This window comes from Bufo bufo, chromosome 7 (assembly GCF_905171765.1).
Source record: "Bufo bufo chromosome 7, aBufBuf1.1, whole genome shotgun sequence".
Classification (NCBI taxonomy): Eukaryota; Metazoa; Chordata; class Amphibia; order Anura; family Bufonidae; genus Bufo; species Bufo bufo.
In genome coordinates this window covers 188,435,967-188,462,336 of record NC_053395.1, presented here as the reverse complement: position 1 = coordinate 188,462,336, position 26,370 = coordinate 188,435,967, and the positions used below count along the sequence as shown (strand labels likewise).

Below are 26,370 nucleotides of genomic sequence, written 5' to 3'. Positions count from 1 at the left end.
AAAATAACGGAAATAGAGGGGTTATTATTACAAAAAGGCCTTACTTTTGCACCAGTTCCGCAATGCGATACATTTACATGGAATAAAGATATTAATTTGTTTGCACGCAAACTAGCACTCCACAAAACACACTTACATTCTGAACATGATTGGAAATTTTTTTTATAATAAGGAGAAGAAATGTGTTGAAACCTTTGGAGAGGCTGGTTAGAGAGAATGAAGGTCTAGAAACGACTCTAGAACCACCTTTTACGTTAAAACCTAAGTCTAAGTTAACACCCCCCTTCTCGCAGTACAAAGAAATTGACACCTTTGTAAATTTAGTTACTCAGGATATACAAGCGCTAAAACTACGCAAAGACCGAATCAGGTCAAACTTAACATCCCAAGAAAGTTGTGCCTTAGATGCCTTGAGTAAAAATGATATGTTGGTAATAAAACCTAGTGATAAGGGTAGTAACATAGTTATACAAGATAAACATGACTATGTTGACATGGTACTAAATTTATTGAATGATAGGCAAACATACCAATTATTATCTACAAATCCTACTGAAAAGTATTTACAAGAATTGAAACAACTTCTTACAAAAACTAAAATTGACAATCTGATCAGTCAAGAGGAATTCCAATACCTACACTCAGGTCCATGACTATTGGGACATGGACACAATTCTAACATTTTTGGCTCTATACACCACCACAATGGATATGAAATGAACAAGATGTGCTGTAACTGCAGACTGTCAGCTTTAATTTGAGGGTATTTACATCCAAATCAGGTGAACGGTGTAGGAATTACAACAGTTTGCATATGTGCCTCCCACTTGTTAAGGGACCAAAAGTAATGGGACAATTGGTTTCTCAGCTGTTCCATGGCCAGGTGTGTGTTATTCCCTCATTATCCCAATTACAATGAGCAGATGAAAGGTCCAGAGTTCATTTCAAGTGTGCTATTTGCATTTCAAATCTGTTGCTATTAGTGAAGCAAGCCATCATTAGGCTGAAAAAACAAAACAAACCCCTCAGAGAGATAGCAAAAACATTAGGCGCGGCCAAAACAACTGTTTGGAACATTCTTAAAAAGAAGGAATGCACCAGTGAGCTCGGCAACACCAAAAGACCCGGAAGACCACGGAAAACAACTGTGGTGGATGACCGAAGAATTATTTTCCTGGTGAAGAAAACACCCTTCACAACAGTTGGCCAGAACAAGAGCACTCTCCAGGAGGTAGGTGTGTGTGTGTGTGTCAAAGTCAACAATCAAGAGAAGACTTCACCAGAGTGAATACAGAGGGTTCACCACAAGATGTAAACCAATGGTGAGCCTCAAAAACAGGAAGGCCAGATTAGAGTTTGCCAAACGACATCTATAAAAGCCTTCACAGTTCTGGAACAACATCCTATGCACAATAATAAAAGAAGTGAAGAGATGGACCTTTTTGGATACGGCGCTGCTGCAGAAGAAGTCAGGACTCGGTTGATAGATAAAAGAGGATCTTTATTACTAGTTTGGTCTACGCGTTTCAGGGGCGAACGGCCCCCTTCATCAAGACAATAGCCGTCTATCTGTACATTGTGGGTGTGTTTGTTATTCTGTTTTATTCTCTCTGTTTGGGCGCGCTATCCCCGGACTCTGGTGGGCGGGGAGAGGGAGGGGACAGGGGCGGGAGTGCACGAGGTCTCCGTGACCAGGGTGACACCCACAGGAGGTATGTTGGATGCCGGCCCGATGTTATGTGGGCGGTATTAGTTGACGCGATGTTTGAGGGTGGTGCGTTTGGTGACGCGCTCTTTGGGCGGAGTTCATATCGCATGACGTGCTCAGGGGACGCGATGTTTGTGGGTGGTGTGTTGTGACGCGTTCTCTTGAGCGGAGTGGACGTCACATGTTGTTTGTGGTTGATCTAAAGGCCCGATTATTCTGGGCGGAGTTAGTGCTGGATGATGTGCTTCTCGATGGCATCCAGCGCTTACATCCTATGGACAGATGAGACTAAAATCAACTTGTACCAGACTGATGGGAAGAGAAGAGTATGGAGAAGGAAAGGAACTGCTCATGATCCTAAGCATACCACCTCATCACTGAAGCATGGTGGTGGTAGTGTCATGGCGTGGGCATGTATGGCTGCCAATGGAACTGGTTCTCTTGTATTTATTGATGATGTGACTGCTGACAAAAGCAGCACGATTAATTCTAAGTGTTTCGGGCAATATTATCTGCTCATATTCAGCCAAATGCTTCAGAACTCATTGGACGGCGCTTCACAGTGCAGATGGACCATAACCCAAAGCATACTGCAAAAGCAATTAAAGAGTTTTCTAAGGGAAAGAGGTGGAATGTTATGCAATGGCCAAGTCAATCACCGGACCTGAATCCGATTGAGCATTTCACTTGCTGAAGACAAGACTGAAGGGAAAATGCCCCAAGAACAAGCAGTTACTGAAGACAGTTGCAGTAGAGGCCTGGCAGAGCATCCCCAGGGATGAAACCCAGCGTCTGGTGATGTCTATGCATTCCAGACTTCAGGCTGTCGTTGACTGCAAAGGATTTGCAACCAAGTATTAAAAAGTGAAAGTTTGATTTATGATTATTATTCTGTCCCATTACTTTTGGTTCCTTAACAAGTGGGAGGCACATATGCAAACTGTTGTAATTCTTACACCGTTCACCTGATTTGGATGTAAATACCCTCAAATTAAAGCTGACAGTCTGCAGTTAGAGCACATCTTGTTTGTTTCATTTCATATCCATTGTGGTGGTGTATAGAGCCAGAAATGTTAGAATTGTGTCGATGTCCCAATATTTATGGACCTGACTGTATATAGGAAACCGTCACCCAATGGATACTTACATTGGAAAAGCTGGCATCCCTGCCCCTCCAACGGGGCAGTATCTTAGGGTGCATCGTAATTGCTCAAATGAGGAATCTTTTCTTGTAGAAAGTGAAGAATTATTGACCAGATTTCAGGAGCAGGGCTATCCTACACGCCCACTGATAAAAGCCTTCAAGAGGGCAAAGATAAAACTAAAAACAAAAAAAAACTAGAAGACCTAAGACAAAATTATTAGATGTATAGGAACATATGATGGTTACACAAAAGAAATATGTAACATTTTGAGAAGACACTGACACATCTTACAGTCCGATAAGGATTTAAACAGTTCTCAGTTTACATCCAAGTATAACCTACCGACGAGAGCCGAATCAAAAGGACTATTTGGTTCACAGTCCTTACCAGGAACAATCCCTTGCCTCATCCAGACAGAGGGATAGTCCAAAGGGATCAGCACCATGTTTGGACTGTTCCTTCTGTAAATTTATTTTAAAAACACAATTTTTCACAAATCCTAGTGATGGAAAGAAGTATGAATTTGGACAACTGATAACCTGCAAAACCCAGGGGGTGATTTATATTGCGAAGTGTACCTGCCCAAAATTATATGTAGGGAAAACAACGCAAGAACTAAGACGAGGGATATCTGGCCACCTTAATGCTATTGAGGAAAAAAAGGACACGTCAATTGCCAGACATAAGATATTTTCATAATAATAACCCCAACCTTCTAAAATTCTGGGGGATAGAAAAAGGATTTTTAGGCCCAAGGGGAGAAAATGTAGATAAAAAGCTATTGCAAATTGAGGCCCATTGGATCTATAAGCTCAATACAATGAGCCCCATAGGCCATAGAGCAAGGGAGAAAATATCTAAATTGATAAACAATAAAAAAGGTAAAATGGATAGTGAAGATTACATGAAAAGCTGTTGACAGGATAGTAATCACCTTAGCTATTATGTAAGATCTTTAGACATTACTGCAAAAATATATATATTTTTTTAATAAACAGGGAATTGCTGTAAAAGTAGATGAAATCATTAAAAATATACTTAGTCAAGAGTGAATATAGTGTAGTGGTACAAAAATATAATAATACGGAATAATTAAAGGTTACAGATTAAAATAATCATGATTAATAGATTAAAATAAAAAATATAAATTGATCAGGATTATTTTAATCTATAAACCTATCGATTAAAATAAAACTATTAATAAAATATAAATCGGTGATGAATTGAAAATCAATCAATCATGATTAAAAATAAATAACAAGTATTAAAAATTGATAAGAGTAAAAGCAATATAAATATAAAAATTACAAAGGGTAAATCATGAACTATAGATTAAAATAGTAGATAGAATATCTGTGATACTAAATAGTGAAAGATGAAGAATAATAATTATTATAATTATATTGGGAAAATTAGGATTAATACATTACAATGAAACAATAAGTACAAAATAAAATTTATAAAATAACGAAGTAGAGTTTTACATCAATGTGAACATGTTATCTCTTTCAAATGAGAAAAAATTACTAAGTAGAAGGACATGCGCAGGGAGGATAAAGATCTGGAGATAAGACTAAGTGCCGAAATATGCGCAGTGAAGAGACATCAATAGGAAAATGACTATGTGTAATGAGATGCGGAGAGAGACTGAGAGTATACTAAGTATATAATCATGCACAGGGAAAAAGGAGAAATTATGCTAAGACGAAGGGCATGCGCTAAGAGGTACAGTCCCATACGCAAGCGTCGGGTAAGGCTACTTTCAGACTAGCGTTCAGAGAGGATCCGTCTGATGTCTGCACAGACGGATCCTCTCCTATAATGCAGACGTTTGGATCCGTTCAGAACGGATCCGTCTGCATTATAGTTTAGAAAAAATTCTAAGTCTGAAAGTTGTTCAGACGGATCCATCCAGACTTTACATTGAAAGTCAATGGGGGACGGATCTGTTTGAAAATTTAGCCATATGGTGTCAACTTCAAACGGATCCGTCCCCATTGACTTACATTGTAAGTCTGGACGGATCCGTTTGCCTCCGCACGGCCAGGCGGACACCCGAATGCTGCAAGCAGCGTTCGGGTATCCGCCTGCTGAGCGGAGCGGAGGCTGAACGCTGCCAAACTGATGCATTCTGAGCGGATCCGCGTCCACTCAGAATGCATTGATAGCTGGACGGATGCGTTCGGGGCCGCTTGTGAGACCCTTCAAACGGAGCTCACAAGCGGAGCCCCGAATGCTAGTGTGAAAGTAGCCTTACTCATCTGATAGGTCTATGGCTACGGACGTCAGATACCTGAAGCTCTAGCTATCGGCAGGGCCGGTTCTAGGTGAAATGGGGCCCTGGGGCGAAAAACAATAAGGCGCCCCCCCCCCCCCCCCCCCCCCATGACACTTGATGACTTTTTCAGAAGAAACTGTATATTGTGGGGCACGGTGTATGCTATATGTGTATAACCTAAACATATTTCATATGAAAACTTAGTTACTTGGCTTGACCCTTGGGGATCTCGGACACCACTTCACCACTTGGCTGGGGGGCTCGGTGGAGCTGATGTTGTTTTATCCTAATGAGAAAGATTTCATAATAAGTATTTGGAGAAGGGGCAGAGGGATAGCAGAGCAGGGAGAGGCTGGTGTCATACCATAGGGGGAGTAATAAAGCCCACCATAATGCCCCCCCCCCCCTCTCCCGTAGAAATAATTCTCCTTATAATGTAATTACCCCCTTGTAATGCCCCCAGTTGAGCTAATGTCCCCATAGTGCCCCCATAATGTGCCAGTATAAAATACCCCTATATAGTGCCCCCAGTGTGCGCCTCTTCCCCATCCCTCCTAGTGCCCCCCATAATGTACCAGTATAAAATCCCCATATATAGTGCCCCAGTAGATGCCTTCAGTGTCCCCCATAATTTGTAAGTATAAAATACCCCTTCTCAGTGCCCCCGTAGATGACCCCATAGTACTCCTCTCCCCCTTTCCCAAAGTACCCACCATAATGTGTCACAGTATAAAATGCCCCTATACAGAGCCCCCGTATAAAATAACCGTTCTTTGTGGCCTTATTAGATGTCCCTATAGTGCCCACCAATAATGTGCCAGTAATAGGTGCCCCCATAGATGTCCCCCAATAATGTGCCAGTAAAATGTGCCCTCATAGATGACCCCCAATCATGTGCCAGTAATAAGAGCCTCCCCACCATCATGTGTCAGTAACAAGAGCCCCCCCCTATCATGTGCCAGTAGCCAGAGGACCCCCCTATCATGTGCCAGTAGCCAGAGGACCCCCCTATCATGTGCCAGTAGCCAGAGGACCCCCCCTATCATGTGCCAGTAGCCAGAGGACCCCCCCTATCATGTGCCAGTAGCCAGAGGACCCCCCCTATCATGTGCCAGTAGCCAGAGGACCCCCCCCTATCATGTGCCAGTAGCCAGAGGACCCCCCTATCATGTGCCAGTAGCCAGAGGACCCCCCCTATCATGTGCCAGTAGCCAGAGGACCCCCCCTATCATGTGCCAGTAGCCAGAGGACCCCCCCTATCATGTGCCAGTAGCCAGAGGACCCCCCCATATCATGTGCCAGTAGCCAGAGGACCCCCCCTATCATGTGCCAGTAGCCAGAGGACCCCCCCTATCATGTGCCAGTAGCCAGAGGACCCCCCCTATCATGTGCCAGTAGCCAGAGGACCCCCCCTATCATGTGCCAGTAGCCAGAGGACCCCCCCTATCATGTGCCAGTAGCCAGAGGACCCCCCCTATCATGTGCCAGTAGCCAGAGGACCCCCCCTATCATGTGCCAGTAGCCAGAGGACCCCCCCCTATCATGTGCCAGTAGCCAGAGGACCCCCCCTATCATGTGCCAGTAGCCAGAGGACCCCCCCTATCATGTGCCAGTAGCCAGAGGACCCCCCCTATCATGTGCCAGTAGCCAGAGGACCCCCCCTATCATGTGCCAGTAGCCAGAGGACCCCCCCTATCATGTGCCAGTAGCCAGAGGACCCCCCCTATCATGTGCCAGTAGCCAGAGGACCCCCCCTATCATGTGCCAGTATCCAGAGGACCCCCCCTATCATGTGCCAGTAGCCAGAGGACCCCCCCTATCATGTGCCAGTAGCCAATTGCCCCCCCTGCCTATATGGAAGCGCCGGCCCTGGCTATAGGTGGTGAGATACGATACCTCACCGCTGCTAGTTGTAAGACAACTGTCAATTCACATTTGGAGCACTCCAAATGGATAAGAAGGGAGGAGGAGAAGGGATCACCTCCCCTGTAAATACACATTTAACGGAGCACTCGTGAGGACGCCACAGTGGTGGCGAAACATGTCGGAGGAGCTCTAGTTAGTTTTTAGATTAGAAGCGCATTGGTGATTGAGTAAGGGAGCCGTACTGCAGACGTCTCCCTGCTTTCAACTAACAAGCAGCAGAGACATTTGTGAGGACAAACCGACTTAGCGGCAGGTGATTTAGGGCTAGTCTGTCTGGCGAGTCCTGGCAGTAAGGGAAGGTGGAATTTGGTTATCTAGGTCACAGCAAACTGCTTCTGCTAATTGAGAAATAAACTTTCCCCTGATTGATGAAATTGATGCTAACAGGGTGAACTTTGAGAATATAATAAGTTACTTACTTCCCTTATTATTATTCTTATTATTATTATTATTTTTATTTTTTTTTAAAGGGATTCTGTCATGAGATCTTACCCCTATAACCTAAAGATATGCTCATGTCCGTACTAATAACATGAATCCTAAGCTGGCCTTATCAAACCTCCCTGTGGCTCTATTAACCCAAAACTGGTTTTTATAACCTGTCAATCACTTACCTAAGGTGCCCAAGGGGACGTCCGTTAATACAGTGTGCCCGGCTGCACCCATCGCCGTCCGGTGCCCAGCGCCGCCTTCTTCAGCTCAGCGCCGCCTCCGCAATCCTCCCGTCCCTCTGCCAGATCCGGCGCCTGCGCACTAGGCTCAGCCTGATGCGCCCGTGCAGACTTCTGGCAGCGGCTTCGTTGTAAATAAACACACATCGTTTTCTGTTCATTTTATTTTAAACAGGACCATAATATTAGTAATATTTTAACAAATAAATAATAGGCCAAAAACTGAACTTTATAGCCTTTTGCTATTTGGTTGTTAATATTTACAAATATGTTCTGGGCCAAAAAGGGTCTTTGTTTATAAATATATTTCCAGGAAATAAAGCAGAGCCTTATTTTTATCCTGGCCCTCGTTACAGAGCCCATGATCTAGTTCAGCCCAACTAGAGCCCAACCTGCGGCCCTCCAGCTGTTGCAAAGCTACAACTCCCAGCATACCCGGATAGCCTACAGCTATCAGTTTACAGCAGGGCATGGTGGGAGTTGTAGTTATACAACAAGTGGAGCACCGCAGGTTGGGCATCCCTGCTCTAGTTGGACCTGGAGGTAAATATCTGCCGGAATAGTGCTCAATACGTTCAATTTTCAATAATTTAATATTTAATTTGCAAACTTGCTAGAGTGTTTGCAGCACCTGATAAGTAAAGGCAGAGGTAGCCCACGCTCAGAAGGGTGTACTGCCCGCTGACTGTGTACTGCATACAAACACCTCCAGGTGTGCTGCCTGGACACTACTGATACACGGTATAGATAGGGAGCAAGTTGGGGGGGGGGGGGGGGTTACAAAGCAGCAAGGGAAAGGTTAAATTAGAGGAATGTGTACACTTAGTAGCCATTTTTTCTCCTTTATTGCCCCAATGTTTGTGAAGTAAATAATAATAATGTCGGTTAAATCATCCACAGCTTTGTGCATGCAGCTCCTGTACAATCTTGTGTGCCTCTATGATTACAGGTTACAAGCCAATTAACAGATGTATAGGTGGCACCTGCACAACAAATGGCCATAAGTTTCCTTGGCCCTTTAAATGGGGAACCTGATTTCTTAGAACTAAAAAAAATCTACTATTCCAAATGGTGAATAAGTGAGTGATTCCTGCATAGCTCGTTACATTAATTGTAACTTTTATTTTACTTACAGAACAAATCTGGAACTGGAACTTGTCCATCGTGGAGACAATCTGTGCTCAGGAGGAGCGAGCGCGGCTGGAAAAAGATCCTGCTTAAGTATGCTTGAGTTTTAGAATTATATTATTCCCAGTGATAATTTTAAAGGGGTTATCTCCGATTTCACCACCACCACCAAATTAATAAAAAAAAAAAAAAAACTTAACTAAAATGAATTAAGAGCCAGAATGCATTTAACATAACAAAAGAAAGTCACTCGTCTGTTTGCCTGTGCTCTGTTCCTGCGCTGAGGGTCCTGGCTTTGCTGCCTCCAGTACACTGTGGACTGGAAGTGTGACATAATGTGCCCCACTGTAGCCATCCACCGGTCTCAGCGGTTATGTGTCACTTGAGGACACGTCGTCCCTGAGGCCAGTGAATTCCTGCAGCTGAATATGTGAGGACAGATGGAACATCACTCTTCAGATCCCCAGGAATCCGCGCTGGAAAGGAGTGACAGTGAACAGGTGAGTGGCTTTAGTTTTTTATGTTAAAAGCATCATGTCCCTTTATTCATTTTAGCATGAGGGTGGGACAGTATACCTCTGCCATATTTCTGTGTTATACCTACACATTGTGACCATCTCTCTGAAAGCAATATTTTTTAAATGGTGCAACTCTGAGGCCCGTCATTTTTTTTTTTCAGCCGTGCTTCAATAAATTACTATAGAAATGCTGTTCAGTTTAATCTCCATAGATTGCAATTAGGGATGAGCGAATTTTCCTATTTTGAAGTTCGTGTGCGGGTTCGTGTTGTGGTATTTACTGAGGTGCGTTATGGATTTCGTTACCACGGACCATAACGCAATTCCATGATGGAATGCATAACGGAAAGCCTTTAGAGGCATTCCGTTATTCATTCCGTCCTAATAGAAGTCTACGGCCTGCATAGCGGATCCGTCCGGTTTACATTATGCTGGAGTCCTCTCCTGCATAACGTAAATCGGACGGATTTTCCCTTTAAGCTGCAGTGTCAAAGAATCTTCTGCATCTCTTAGAACCGGTTTATTTCCTAGATTCCAGTCATCATCAGTCACCTTCCGCTGTTAGGTAAAACTGTTGTATCATTGCTGCCAATGACGCCCTTGAAATAAAAAAGCGCTGGTGACCTGCACGTCTCGGTGTTGCTTGCCGAGTCTATTTTCAGTCAATTAAAAGCCTTAGAACAAGACACTCCTCCTCCGTACGTTTTCCAGCAGCAGTAATGAGGTGTCTTTACTGTGATTAAGCACAGCACTCCATAATAGTCTTGTAAGAAGTGTTAACTTTGTCGATTAGATATTGCATTAAATGGGATGCAGTGTCCCAGGTGAGCTCTTACAGCAGAAAGCATCGGGGAAAACGGTCGGAACAAATAGGTCAAGTACTGTTTTAGTAAATTGAGCTATGAGGACGCTTCCACTCGGGAAATGTAAATGAGGAATGATTGATAGAGCTGCCTGTGTCGGCTCCAGAAACAATGTGACAAGGTGAGCAATGGTCCTGCCCACTGCATTTAACTGCTGCCCTTCTCCGCAATGACCACCTGAGCTATTTGTGCAGATTCTTGGTGATTTTCTCATTGTTAACCCAAAATTGTGTTGGGGACCGTGTTCAGAAAAGTTCCAACTATCCGTGTTTTCCACAGGCTTCTACTCATGTACTTCTAATCCCGATTCATTTAAAGGGAATGTGTCGCCTATCATTTTTTCGCTGCCAGTTAAAACCAGTGACACGTTCATTTTGTCTAATCCACCGTATTTTATTTTCTGATTTTGTTCTTAGATTTTTTTTTTTTATTCTATTTTCTATGTAAGATTATGGGTCAGCCATCTAACAGCATTTAGAGACTTACAGCAGCCAGGTTTCTGTGTTATCTTGGTCTGTCTGTGATATGTGTCATTATTTTCTTGCCTGTGATGATAATGAGATGACTGCTGAGAAGTGATTTGTACAGACTAGGAAGTGGCTCCTATTGTTAGGCTTAGTGGCTAGTGTAAAAAACGGCATTTTTTTTTTTTTTTTAAATATAGATTGTGATATGGAAAATTAAAAAGATCACCCAAAAATAGATTTAAAGGGGTTATCCATCCCCTAATGCACGGGCCCCGCACGGGTTATACTTGCCTCCCTCTCCTGCTGCATCTCCCCATCGCGCGGATCAAAACATCAATAGCAGACCGCGACGCTGGGGAGATCCCTGTCGCGGCCTGCTATTGGCTGGCGCAGATCTTCCTTGGGGAAGAGGACAGGCCGGCTGGCCCCTCTCATTCATCATTATTTACTGCAGACTTAAGCATTTTGGATCTATACACAATAATCCTTACTCATTGAAAATGTTATGTGATTGTTGCACATAGCATTTGCCATGAGTAAGGATCATAGTGTATTGGTCTGAAACGCGTAGGCCGAGAGATGGTCGTGACTGTGTCTCCTCTCACCTTAGTAACTGCGAGATGAGACAACCCTTTAAGATGAAATGCTCATGCGAGTGTTGCAGTGAGCATCCAACCGACATGCAGATGTCTTTTTAACAAATGATGACCGTTCTTAAAGTATGCAGTCTCCAAATGGACAGAACCTTAAAGGGGTTATCCATGTAAATATAATGATGACCTATGCTCCGGATAGGTCATCATTATCACATTGGCCGGGGTCCGAATCTTGACACCCCCTCTGATCATCTGGTACAGGGAGGCGCCATGCTCTTTCTTGTATTGGTTATGTCCAATAATCACGTGTCTGAATCCTATTCCCTCATGAGACTGTGGCTATACACAGAGGAGCCGTCCCATGAAGACAACTGTATCCTGTATCCAATCATAAGAATGCGACCCATTCTTTTCCCGTTTGAATGGAGCAACAGTCATGCATGCACGCAGCTACATGGGGCTGCTGAAGATAGCCAAGCGCTTGGGCAGTCCCATAGAGCTGAATGGAGTGGCGGATGTGCATGTGTGTCTGCGGCCCCACTTACATGGGCCCCGTTCTCATGATCATCAGGGGCTGCATCAGATCACTTCTGCTGATCAGACACTTATCTGTGATAATTTGTCATAATGGGATATCCCTTTTAAACTTTCCTTGTGTATGAGTGGGGAGGGTGACACAAAAAATTGCTAACTTTCCTGCTGCATATTTTGTTTCTTGCTATGGTTGAAGCTACTTATTAGAGACTCTTGCTGCTCTTTAGTTGCAGTTTGAGTCTGAATATTGTTCACTTCACTTCTGTATAAGTCTTTCTTTTTTCTTTTGTGTCTTTAATGGCAAGAGGTTCATTATGGGGTTTCTCCCAGAAAGTAATATTTATGCAAATTGAAAAAGAAAAGGCCTTCAGTATCAGATCAGCGGAGGTCAACCTCGTGACCACCCTTGATCACCTGAGTGTAGGGACGATAGCACTCCAACGTGTGCCGCATCCGCTTCATAGTTTACCAGGCGCAGCACCGTACATTTAGCAGCATCTGTAAGTGATATTACAGCTCAGAGAAGCTTAGTCCCGTTCAGATGACTAGGACGGAGCCAGGTGCTAGGCACATCCACTACCATAGGTGCAGAGCTGTGCCTGGTAAATAGCGGGATAGTGGGATCTGCAGCCCCTTCAGTCAGTTAAACAGCAGGGGTGCAGACAGTCTGACATTGGCCCCTATTGTAAGGATTGGCCATCCATTTTGTAGTTCTGGAGAACCTTTTCAGGAACCCCTATATAACATTCGATAGGATTGTCAGGGAGCACATTGCTAGAAACTCCTGGCAGAACTGAGGGCAGAGAAGCGATGGGAAGATTTGGCTGGAATGGACCATGCCCTGCTCTATCTTTTTGTGGCTTTTGACAAATTACGCCTTCCACTGAAGGCCGCTGCAATGTAAATCAATATAGTTTACGATGAACGCAGATCTTTGCCTGTGTACTGGATATGTGTCCCTTTATCGGCATTGAAATCACCTGGGATGTGTTAATTGTTTAATCCATGGTATCTAATTAGAGCTGACTGGACTGTTTTACATTTTCAGTAGTTCATGTTTGCAGTAGTGGGACATATTAATGTACAGTATGGCTATGTTCACCCAGAAAAATATGCAACAGAAAAGTCAGGGGCAGAGCGGAATGGAAATTTGCCTCTGAGAACATGTGGTTTTTGGTGGCAAATTCGCTACAGGTACTCCTCCTGCTCATCAATGTACGCTTCTCAAAATTGAAATGGCAACACAGGAAGGACAAGCCGCAAGGTTATGCACATCAAGAGAGTAGCAGGTATTGCGAAGATCTGCAGATGATCACATTTTAAAGCACCTAGCTCCAATCTGTGGCATGTGGGAGGGGCAGGAAAGCCAGTTAGAAAGCAAATTCTTTAGCCATAGGAAACCCCCAAAAATGGATCAAGTTGTGTGGGATGATTGTGCGATGCCTCCTGTTTTTTGACATGCCAGTTATCACCAATTGTCGCAAACTGAGAGGGAAGACTCCTTGAAATGGTAGTTGGGAGAACGACGACGAAGTGGATTGAAAGCAAGAGCTGAACCTTTGCACGGAGGGATTGTCTGATTAGTAGAATGGCGCAAAGTGATCCATTCTCTACTGCAAATGAAATCGGACATCTCGTCCCAAGCCTAGGGCAGCAAACATTGGCCTATGAGTCAGACGTCCAGCTACAGGTGTTCCATTCACCTCAAGCCACTGCTCTCAAAGGCTATGATGGTGCACAGCAAGACAGGAATGGAGGTCTATCCTTCTTGAGCAATGAGTCCTGCTTTTGTCCCGAATTCAATGATGGCCAGAGATTGGTCTGGAAACCACATGGGCAAATCCATGAAGAGGCCTTCACAAGGGAATACCATACCGGTCCTACTGCTGAGATTGTGGTGTGGGGTGGCATGATGTACGGTCAAGGACTAGAGTCTTCATTTCACACTAACAACTCGGTGTTACATTGATTTGTTTGTGGAACCAGTGGTACAGCCATTTCTTGAAAGTGTCATGGGAGCCATTTTTAAACAGCATAACGCCAAGCCGCATGTGCTACTGTGAGCAGACTGTGTGGCCTAAATGTGCTACCATGACCTGCAGCATCTCTGGACTTGTCTACCATCGAGCACGTCTGGGACATCATTGATCGGCAATTGAAGAGGGAGCTGCCAGTTCTTGATGATTTTCATGCCCAAGTGCAGTCAGAGTGGCATTACATTCCTCAGACAACCATTAAAGGGGTTGTCTGGACTTTTTCTATTGATGACCTATCTTTTGTTTTGAATATTTTCTTTCCATTTTGTTATCATTTGCATATCAATTAACATGTCTATCGTTCCTGTGATTTCCATAATTCCACAATTTTTCCTTCTTGTCGTTGCAATTTCAATATTGAGTGATATATTTCATCCCTTTCCCATTGACTTCAATGGGCAGAACATCCTCAATCTTCGAAGATTGCTTAAAGGGATAATCCAATGATTCATGTAAAAAATTAAAATCAGACATATTGTACATGTAAGTTTCTTTCAAAGAAAGCGAGAATCCGCCCTGTACCCTGGTTTTACCATACCAAATGCAGTGTTTCTTTTGACTGTGTGAACATGACGTAAAGGCGAGTGATGGCCTTGCGTCTTTTGTACTATTACTTTTATTTTAAAGGGCATTGCATCCAAAATCTGTCATGATTAGTCTTATTGTTCTCATCTGTCAGTTTTAAAAATTTCCATGGGAACCATTGTGTTTCCCATCTCCCTCATGGGTTATCACCTAGTTATGATGCCGTATAAGAATGAATGTCCAGTTCAGGAGTCTTGAAATGCAGGGTAACCACCCCATGTATATAGGGGTTTATACAGGAAAATGTGATGTGAGTTAGGGGGTTATATGGAGTGGGCTCACGCGCTGAGCTCGCTCCATACACAGTGGATGCCAGCTGTGTAATACAGCTGACACGCACTGGTAGTGACCAGAAAGGTAGATGACTATAATCCTGGTCATATAACCCCTTAGATGCCGCTGTCAGTAGCGACCACGGCATTTGTAGGGTTAGACAAAGGGGGGGCTCTTGTGAAGGCCCCCAGGGATGTCATACTAAGCTGTTCGAGCTGAGCCTGAGGACACAACAGCGGTTGGCTGAAGTGGATCAGGTCACCATGCCAGGAACACATCAACGCCAAAGCCAGCAGTTGGCTGCAGAGGATCAGGTGAACATGGCCATGCCAAGGTGGAAGACAACAAACCTCGGATCAGGAGATGGAGACATGGGAGCCAGTGCTGAGGACGGGGGCAGCAGGGAGCAGGTAAGTATGATCCTTTCAGTACTGGAGACATCACTAGAAATGATGCATTCCTGGACAACCCCTTTAAACCAATGTTGTATTGGAGGTACAAAGAAGAAAGGGCTTGTGCAATGTGCACTGTAAGTACAGTATTAGCAGGAGGAGATGTCTTGTGTACACTAGTTTAAATGTTACTGTGTAGTTTGCCATTACTCCTTATGGTATACAGTGTACAGGTCATATGGATTTATTGTTATTTTTTTATCAAGTGGAAGTTGGGCACTAGATGGCAGTGTTCCCCCTCCGTTCAGTCACAGATCCCTCTATAAAAAGAATGCGTCACCTCAGAGGATGGCGAATATTTATAGACCGCTTGTGGCATGAATGTCTGCATGCAGATCAGGAGCCACGTTTGAACTTTAGACATTTGTGCTTTAAAGGTCACATTGGCCATAATGAATGCTTCTGATAATATGCTCCATTGTCATTACATGTATAAACATTAGATGAGTTTGGGGACTGTTGCATAATTAACCCTTTACATGAATACAGAATCAAGCTTTTACCACAAATTGACATTCATGTCGCTTCAGTCAGATTTTTCTTATATGTCAAACTGATGGGTGTCAGATAGTGATCCCCACTGATCTTGAAAACAAAAGGCTGCACGTGTATAGTCTCTGTTGGATTGTTATGGAACCGATTCGACCTATGCGACTGAGCAGTGTCCTAAATCTCAACTGTCAGAAAAAATCCTTTAACCAATATTCAGGCCTCAATACATACTTAAGCCCGGGGGTGTTTAAAACATTAAAAAGAAGCGTTCATCTTATAAAGGCCCTGACGATCCAGTGCAACAGCTCCTGTCCGCGCTCGACCAGTACTGATGATATGCCATTCCTGCTCATGTGACCACTGCAACTAAACACCGGCCTCAGCGGTCACGTGGAAGAACCGCATATCACAGCCTCACAGACTCATTGGTGACATTCCTGCTACTTGACCGCTAAGGGTGCACTCACACTCTGCAAATTTCTGCGGAAAATTCTGCAACAAAATCCGCAGCGTGTGACCAGTGATTGACTGCAGCGGTCACTGGACTGGGAACGACTCTAATCACTTCCAGTTTAGTGGCAGCGCTGGTTATCGGGACCTTCCAAAGTTGACTTTTTTTTTCTTCTTCATTGTTTTACACATCCCACAGGCTCTAATTAATTTTGATTTGAAGAAGAACCACTTTTAAAGAGGACCTGCCATCTCTTCTGACATGTCTGTTTTAGTTACTACTTGCATTCCACATGTGATATCAATTCTGGAGCGTCTGTTCATATAAGGGTCCATTCACACGTCCGTAAGTGTTTTGCGGATCTGCAAAACACGGACACTGGCCATGTGCATTCCGCAATTTGCGGACCGCATATATCGCCGGCACTATAATAGAAAATGCCTAATCTTGTTCTATTTTTTTTGCGGAAACGGAAGCACGGATTGCGGAAGTGCGGATCCACAAATGCGGATGCGGATCCGCAAATGGATGTGGACAGCACATTCCGGCCCCATTGAAAATGAATGGGTCTGCACCCCATTTTGCGGACGTGTGAATGGACCCTAACTCTGTTGTGCTGTTCCTCTGTTATTCCTACAACTTTATGAATTAAATTGTCACCAGTTTGCAATAAAAGTGCCACTGAGTGTTACCGGTTGGGACTATGTCCTTGCACAATCTGACACTGGTAGCACTGACTGTGCAGGGACAAAACTCCAACTGGTAACACCCATCTGGACCTTTATTGCAGACCAGTGGCAATTCATTCATAAACTTCTAGTAGGAATACTAGAGGAGTGACGTAATTTTTTTTTTTAAATGAAAATGTGCTCCATAATTATTACATAAGATATGCAAATATTAACTAAAGCAGACATTTCAGGAGAAGTGACAGGTCCTCTTAATTATTTTTTTTTCACAAAATTTTCTTGGCTTTTCTATAAAACTGACCATAAAGATGGCTGACCAGCACCCCGACTCACTATAACTATCTTTGTCTTAGCTCAATGTGCTCTTTTGAAGCAGTGATCTGCCAGCAAGTTTTGCTTCTGACAGAGGATCGGGGAGGTTAATACTAAGCCTGTCGGATTCTTCTTTCTCTTGGTGGCAGAAAACTAGCTAGCGGCCCCCATAGGCAGTATTTTTTTTGGCAGCTCCTGTGAAAATGAGCGGGATCCTCAGACAAATCTTACATCTTAAGAAAACCTTACGTTGTGGCATGTTGCTTGTGCCAGTGGTTTAACACAGTGTTTCACTTTCTTTTGCAGATCAGCTCTTCCATGTCTTAGCCATGCACATGAGGCTGTACAGCATTGACTCCGAGTATAATCCGTGGAAAAAGTTAACACAACTTTTGCCAAAGAAAGATCCCCAGTAAGTGTTTGTATAGAATTTAGTGACAGCTGACACCTGTATAATTTACTCTGTATGGGAATAGATTTTTTGGAAGTTTGATACTTTTGAACCATCTTTTCAAAAATGGGAAATGGTTTTTATGTTTCCAAATTGTCTAGGATATTTTAAAAATTGCCTTGTTAATAAATAGGTAAAGTATCTGGTATGTTACTTTTTAGTTCTCTTGACCTAGATCCACCAGTGCCCGATTCCCTCTGCATTCGTCTACTATGATTGCCAGCTTCTCAGATTGGTCGGCTCTGCCACCATCAGCACAGCCAATCTGAGAGGTGGGGATAGTGTCTCAGACAGTTGACGCACAGTGGGCATAGGGTAGTCTGACAAGCTAGCAGCCATTGTAGGTGAATGCAGAGAGGACCAGGAATTGGGAGATCCGTGGCAGATGGACTAAAAAGGAGGGTACCAGGTACTTCACCTACATACTGTATTTCTCGCTCTATAAGACGCACCTAGGTATTAGAGGAGTTTTTTTTCTCCCAGGCTGTGAGCTGTGCGCTGCGATTGGCCAGCGCTACAGCCTAGGAGAAGGAGACGCCCACAGAACAAGGGAAGACACCGCCTACTATAACTTAGTAAGCGAAGATACCGGAGGGCATAACGGGAGAACGGAGCGGCGCCCAGGGGTAATAGTAAATGCAGGGAGATCCCGGGCGCCGCTCTCCATGGCAGCATACTTAGTTCACAATGTTTTTCAAGGTGAAAGGTCCTCTTTAACTCCATGGCTGTGTGAAGAGAAAGAGGCAAATCAGAGCTGTGTAATAAAAAGTGCAGGTCCAACTCCTATGAACATTAATATTAGGCTTCAGTCCACACAGAATTTTGGACATAAAAACTAACTCCTCGGTCTCTGTGACTTGGACTGCTCTGCTCCCCCATGCTGCAGTGTGAATGACGTCACCAGCTTTAGACCCCTATGTTCCATGCTGGGTATTGATATTCTGAAGTTATGGTGACGTCTATCACATGAGTACTGCTTTTTTGCAGTTTTCATAGCAATAAAATTCCAGTCCGAGATATACTGTAACTACTATGATATGAAAAACCACCGTCCAGTCGCTGAGTTAACTTACATAGACTTAGCAGTAATTAGAAATGGCATTTTTCTCACTCTTTTATAAGTAGAGGTATTTCCTCTGTTATTTTCTTCTTTTTTTTCCCCTGCCTGTTTTTAGTGGCATTTAATCAGTGTGGACTGTTCAGCTAACAGAGGATGCCGTCTGAGCGTCTTGAAATGCTTGCTCATGAATTTGTAACTCTCCAAGGGGCTGTTAGTGTCTAAAAGCATTGCACTTACTACTGTGATTGCAATTTGTGGCCCAGTTGGCGGTGCCAGGAATCGTGCTCTCTGGAGTACCGTGGGCTTGATGTTTCAATTAACACTCTTTGTTACTTTAGCTTATTTGCCAATTTCTTATTTGCATCTTAATTTAAGTACAATGCTCATTTGTTTTTCTCAGAAAGATGCCTGTAACGTCTAGGTTGTCTAGAAAGAGAGACACAAGAGCGCACCCTGGTGCATTACCCTAAAAACAGTGGAAAGACATGCAGTGTGCACAGGTGCTTGCCAAGCGGAGCTGTGCAGTCTCAGGCACAACTCTGGTGTCTGCATGGTAAATTAGTCCACCGCAGGCATAGTTGCTGCTCACTCCCTCTTGACCAAGGATCACAGATATGAGTAAAATAAACAAAAAATGATAAATGGGTATAAAAGAGTTCTGCTAAGAACACTAAAAATGTGTTAATAATTATAGTTGTGGGCAGTGCAACGCGTTTCGGAGGCATAGAGCCTCCTTCCTTAGGCACATAGCATAGTGCAGGCATGCTCAACCTGCGGCCCTCCAGCTGTTGCAAAACTACAACTCTCATCATTCACGGACAGCCTACAGAAGGGCATGGTGGGAGCTGTAGTTTTAAAACGGCTGGAGGGCCACAGGTTGAGCATCCCTGGCATAGTGCATATGACATGAGAGTTCTAAGCAGTAAAACCGGAAGAGACGCAAACATTGGAGAAATTGAGTTCAGCCGATACACACACTACATTTACATAAAAATATATACTGTCAAATAAGTCCTCTAATGAAAAAAAGATCTGAATGAAAATGTTGTAAGCGGTTAAACAAATAGTGACATGAGTGAGAATTTTGAGGCAGGGGACGTAATAAACAGACCACTGTATATGCTACCATAGTAAATGGTAGACGGGCTAGGTATATTGCTGTGGACTAGGACTTTACGAGTAAGGCCCCTTTCACACGGGCGAGTATTCCGCGCGGATGCGTGAGCTGAACGCATTGCACCCGCACTGAATACCGACCCATTCATTTCTATGGGGCTGTTCACATGAGCGGTGATTTTCACGCATCACTTGTGCGTTGCGTGAAAATCACAGCATGCCCTATATTCTGCGTTTTTCACGCAACGCAGGCCCCATAGAAGTGAATGGGGTTGCGTGAAAATCGCAAGCATCCGCAAGCAAGTGCGGATGCGGTGCGATTTTCACGCACGGTTGCTAGGTGACAGTCTATTCACTGTATTATTTTCCCTTATAACATGGTTATAAGGGAAAATAATAGCATTCTGAATACAGAATGCTTAGTAGGTGATCAATTGAGGGTTAAAAAAACATAAAAAAATTAACTCACCTTCTCCTCTTCTTCGCGTAGTTCCCGGTCTCTTCTTTACTTCTTTAATGATGAACTACCGGCTAGGACCTGTGGTGACGTCAGATCACATGCTCCAATCACATGGTACATCACCACGGTGATGGACCATGTGATTGGAGCATGTGATCTGACTTCACCAAAGGTCCTTTAGCCCACAGCTCATCATTAAAGAAGTAAAGAAGAGACCGGGAACTACGCGGTAAGAGGAGAAGGTGAGTTAATTTTTTTTATTTTTTTTTAACCCTCAATTGATCACCTACTAAGCATTCTGTATTCAGAATGCTATTATTTTCCCTTATAACCATGTTATAAGGGAAAATAATAACATCTACACAACACCTAACCCAAGCCCAAACTTCTGTGAAGAAGTTCGGGTTTGGGTACCAAACATGCGAGTGCAAAACGCATTACAATGTTTTGCACTCGCGCGGAAAAATCGCGGGTGTTCCCGCAACGCACCCGCACCTTTTCCTGCAACGCCCGTGTGAAAGGGGCCTAAGGCCTCTTTCACACGAACGATACGGATTGGCTCTGGATGCGTTCAGTGAAACTCGCCCCATTTCGCAAGCAGTCAGTTTTTTCTGCAATTGCGTTCAGTGTTTCTGTTGTCCCCAGGCAGGTGCAGTCAGTTTTGATGCATTTTTCACGCGCTTGAAAAAAAAGATATAAGGGCCCTGTCGTCAGACTACCTTTGACCGTATACAGGGACAGTGGTCTGAGATATAATAGTGAGATTCCTGATGATGCTTTTCCCTAATATATTTGTGCCCAAGCCTAAAGGTGTGTTTAGACGCGCTGAGCAGCAGCAGATTGTTGGGAAGGAAGTTTTTCTTTTCTGCTTTTTGTTCATTGGAGGTGACCTCTACATTTACATGCAGCGATCTCCTCCACAGTATGAGGACGAGGGATCGCTATTGTGATTGCTCAACCTCATACAGCTGCATTGTTTCTGGGCAGCTGATCGCTGTTTAGGCTACTTTCACACTTGCGTTAGGAGCGGATCCGTCTGGTGTCTGCACAGACGGATCCGCTCCTATAATGCAAACGCTTGCATCCGTTCAGAACGGATCCGTTTGCATAAACATGAACAAAAAAAAATAAAAAATTTTTTTTTTGTTCATGATAATGGGGGACGGATCCGTTTGAAAATTGAGCCATACTGTGTCATCTTCAAACGGATCCGTCCCCTTTGACTTACATTGTAAGTCTGGACGGACCCGTTTGCCTCCGCACGGCCAGGCGGACACCCGAACGCTGCAAGCTGCGTTCAGGTGTCCGCCTGCTGAGCGGAGGCTGAACGGAGCCAGACTGATGCATTCTGAGCGGATCCGCCTCCACTCAGAATGCATTAGGGCTGGACGGATCCGTTCGGGGCCGCTTGTGAGAGCCTTCAAACGGAACTCACAAGCGGAGCCCCGAACGCTAGTGTGAAAGTAGCCTTAGACAGCACAATCTGCTGCTCAGAAACGGTAATTTAGGTGCCTGCACGAACTACAGGATCACCCGTTGACTGTTTTGCTCATTCATCAGGTGATCAGTGACACCTTTACACGTGCAGATTGTCAGGAATGAGCATTCAAAGCAATGTTCATTCCTGATGATCTGTCCGATTATTGCCCCTTGTAAATCCATCTTAAAGCTGCCCATTAGATGGGCACAGCCAACCGCCTGATGTTTATGGGAGTGTCCTGATTTTCTCTTAACAGCATGAGAGATGTCACAGTATGTGAAAGAAGGATTGGGTTGCTGAATTTCAACATGTCCGATCCCTTTGTTCTAAGGGGAAAGGCGTCTGTTAAAGGCTTTCTGCTCTCTCCTATTCAGAAGACAAGCACGCGCGGCTGTGCGTTCATGTGTATGGGATGGTCAGGGAGAATACAGCTGTAGCTGTCGACCAAACTGTCTAATATTTGCGGCCGGCCTCAACTCCATATACCCTGTGCACATCTGCTTAGGGAAAAGAGACAAGCACCTAAATACGGCGTCACGATTTCACGTGCTTAGTAGCAGTATCTTGTACTTTCCTTCTGTAAATGCTTTTATGTGTTTGCCTTCTCAGGACAAGCGATGACGAGAGAGCAGAGGTTCCTTTGCTCTTAAGAGATGTCACCTCAATATTGCTCATTCAGGTCCTAACAATGCCCCAGCCGCTGCGCAGAGGTACGTGAATATATTTCCCATTAAAATTGCTTTTGGGGCTGAGGGAAAAAAAAACGGTGTAATCGCTGCAGAATCCGTTGTGTCTGATCAGTCTACAGTAATAATGGCTGTTCCTTATCAGCATAAAGTGACATTGGGCTGGGAATTCACTTGTGGTTTGACTGGCTTATCTGTGTCCCCTGTCATAGTCTTTTATCAGCCATTCAGTAGAGTGAAGGCACAAGGCCTTAGAGGGAAGAGGGAGGATAAACTGCCCAAATCTCCGAGCAGAGAAATAAAGTCCTTTCTTTGACCTTTCTGTGTTTCAATGGCTAAGTGTGGATTCATTTTTCACAAGCTTACGGCTGCTTAAAGGTGAAAGCTACCAAATGATTTTGCAATTCAAGGATTAGACAGGTGAAATCACATGAAACTGGAGGTGACTTTTAAAGGTAATTACTGTTGCTGTAAAAAAGTTAGTTCAAAACAAGGTTTAGCTAACCTATTTGGACAGAAATTCATTGTGCTGACATAATCCGCAATGCTTAACAAACATTGCTATCACTTGCTGTCCCCAAATGGGACTCAGTCTAAGCATGGAAAAAATCTCAAAATTAATATTTAGTGTATTATTTAGTAAATATTTAATAATTTCACGTTTCTGAAAATGTTCAGGATTATTGCAGAGATCACACATCAGTGCCATTTGGGCAATAACCACATTCAGGGCATCTATTTATTGTAACGCCCAACTACCATATTTGGCTTGTAAAGTGACCGTAGTGTGCACCCCTCAGCTTGGAGGTTAACCCCTTATTGCCACACGGCCTATACCTATGTTAAATGTGCCTGTGTTTTAATATGAATTCAAGGATTCGAGAATAGAAAAGGCTCATGCAGGCTAAGTGAATAAATATATTTACTAGATGTGATTAAAAAAATATAAAACAGACAAATCACAATCGATCACCTGTCCTGCAAAACAGTGGGGATGCCCCTTTTGCCACGCTACCAACGTAGCACATGGTTGTCGCCCCATGGTAATACAAGAGAGAGATAGTAGCCTACAACATCCTACCTGGATGATGTTCTCGTTGGAGCGGAGTTCTTTTTTCTTTGTGCACAGAGGTTTATAGCTTTCAGTCACCTCCTCCTCCTATGGATGTCTAGTGTGCAGTAAGCATGTCCTGTGAATTAACCACTATGGAATGAATGTGGCCTGGTGGTCATGTGACACAGAACGATGGCTTTGTATATGTTTAATAACTATCCCTAATTCACTACATTACAAGGAATATGAAAGGTAATATAATAATTAAAGGGGAAACTTTATTAAAAAACACACAAAAAACAAACTTCTAACACAGCCTGTTAAATTAATTACATTAACCAACGTTAATGTCACATTCCCTAAAGTAAGTTAAAGCATGTCTGTTGTTAAGAATAAGCCATCATGTTTTCATGTGCATGTTTGGGTAATGTCAGTATTTTTTTTTACCTCCTGTTAGCTGTATCATTTATTTTTTAGTAGGTTCCCCACTGCAGGCATTCTCTCCCAGCCTGCAATACAGTGCCTGCTTCTGACACTGTTGTGCTTAGTTTGCCACTACTTACTAGAAGATTATGTGTTCCAGAGAACTGATTCCGGGTGTACATGTTTGTGTGGACACTCTAACCACCCCCTGACCCTCCTCTTCCTCAAACTGTTTCTCTTTGTGTTATATAATCATTCATGACTTGGTTAGCATTGCAGGTCAGTAAACAGTTACTTAGGCTACATGCACACGACCGACCGCAAAACACGGATGCCGCCCATGTGCATTCCACAATTTGCGGAACGGAACAGGACGCCCATACATAATAGAAATTCTTACTCTTGTCCGTAAAACGGGCAAGAATAGGACATGTTCTATATTTTTTTTTGCCGGGCCACGGAACGGAGCAACGGATGCGGGCAGCACACAGAGTTCTGTCCTCATATTTAGCTGCCCCATTGAAGTGAAAAAGTTCGCATCCGAGCCTCAAAAAATTCAGCTCTGATGCAGATCCAAACAACGTTTGTGTGCAATGAGGCCTTACAGTAAGAGTCAACTATAGTGGTAATATCTATAGCAAAAAACATAAAATCCTGCACTTTAGGCCACGAAGCCTTATTGTAGGCACTGCTTCTTGGTCTGTACAGATCACTTTACCACAGTTATCTGCCTATCATTATCAAATATCACCTCTCTACAGATAACACAGGATCCACCATTCACAATAGGTGATATCAAGGCTTCCCCTCCTGACCTCTGCACAGGTCACAGAGCATGCCTAGAAAACCCTCCCATAGAAGTCAGTCAGGTTCCCCTCCTGTCCATTGTGTCGGCAGCTTATGGTGGTTGCTGTAAAGCATTTCTGTAAAGGCTGTTAAGAACGTGTTGGGCAAGATGGCTGCCCCAAAAAAAAAAATTATCTAAAGTCAGAAAATAAAAAAAGTTCTTAAAGAAATTTAAAAAAAAAAAAATATATATATATATATATATATATATATATATATATATATATATTTGTGTCGATCTCTAGTTTTAACTTTCCCAAAAAAGTGCAGTCTTTAAAAATCATTTTAGTTTCCTAACAAAACCCCCAATGTTACATTGTGCCCTTGAAATGCTGCTCTGGGAATAGTATTAACTGCCTTGTTAGCTGTTGGATATACTTGGTATCTCTTTCAATCCTACATTGATTAAGCTAAAGTAAATGTCATTATACTACTCAGGCTTTTCAATTCAAGGGAAAATTGATCTGAACCCATCACCATGAAAGAGCACCACAAATTAAGTCTTTTATTATAGTAGAGCTTTTTATGATTGAGGTCAGAGTGTTTATAGGCATAATGCCATCTACTGGGAGCCCGCTGCCTGGCCACAACTGCATTAAAGTGCAGGATGCAACGTAAAAGCTGCAAGTCAACGCTGTATAATGAACCCAAAAAATTGTTGGTTTTGCTATGTTTTTAACCCCTTCCAGATATTTGACATTACATTAGGAGCGGATCAAATCAAACACAAGCTTGCTGGCTAACACTACATGTTGGACTCCGCTGGCAGCTCAGGGGGAGTGTCCTTTCTGCTGCAGCTAAGGATTCTTGCTCTCCCAATCACAGATCAGGAAGCAGCTGAAGGATGAAACTGAGCATGTGCAGCCATCTCAGTGAGCAGGACAAAGAAATAAGAAAAAAAAAAAAACAGGTGTTGCTATACTGAAACAGCAGGTGTTGCTATACTGACACATTTAATTGAGTAACTCAGTGGCTATGCAAAATTTTTAATTACATGAAATTACAAAATAATTCCGATCCAGGAGCTGGCTTGAAAACTGGACAATATTTTTCATGGGACAACCCCTTTAATGAAGCTGAAATGGCAGGGAGAAAGTAAAGGGCTGAAGTAATCCAAGTCTTCTTCTTCTCTGCCCCATATTGAAATGATTGCCTGCAGACCATTTTGGTAATCAACGCCATAGAACACTATTTTTGTAATATTAGATCTGGAGCTTGAATGGATACACTTGGGTGCTTCTCTTGTTTTTTTTTAGGTCACTCACTGAAGGTACACTTTACTCATTATTTTCGCACATGCATTAGCACTGAATAAGAAGGAATGTAGAGAAGTGGATGTCCCCATCGACACAAAAGTCTTTGGGGGAGATTTATCAAACTGGTGTAAAGTAGAACTGGCTTAGTTGCCCATAGCAACCAATCAGATTCCACCTTTCATTTTCCAAAGGAGCTGTGAAAAATGAAAGACGGAATTTGATTGGTTGCTATAGGCAACCATAAATTTCCCTGCTTGTTTTGTAATTTAGGTCTGATCAGAGGTGGGTGTCGATGGTAAGAGTTGCTAGTATACTTTTTACCCTTATATTTTATCTTAAAGGGGTTGTGCACCTTGGAAAGGGGGGAGGGGGGGGGGGGGGGGTAATTTGGCAAACCCTATCTCCAGGACAGAC

At 43.5% G+C, this 26,370-nt stretch overlaps 1 protein-coding gene across 5 annotated transcripts in view; it reads left to right on the top strand.

Moving 5' to 3' along the window:
- The window catches only part of UBR3 (ubiquitin protein ligase E3 component n-recognin 3), a 207,286-nt gene that overhangs the window by 155,249 nt on the left and 25,667 nt on the right, over positions 1-26,370 (top strand). For all 5 annotated transcript variants that reach the window (XM_040441568.1, XM_040441565.1, XM_040441566.1 and 2 more), the window contains 3 exons: positions 8,864-8,949; positions 17,431-17,536; positions 22,301-22,401. In XM_040441568.1, coding sequence (XP_040297502.1) covers positions 8,864-8,949; positions 17,431-17,536; positions 22,301-22,401 — 293 coding nt within the window. The remainder of the gene's footprint in view (positions 1-8,863; positions 8,950-17,430; positions 17,537-22,300; positions 22,402-26,370) is intronic.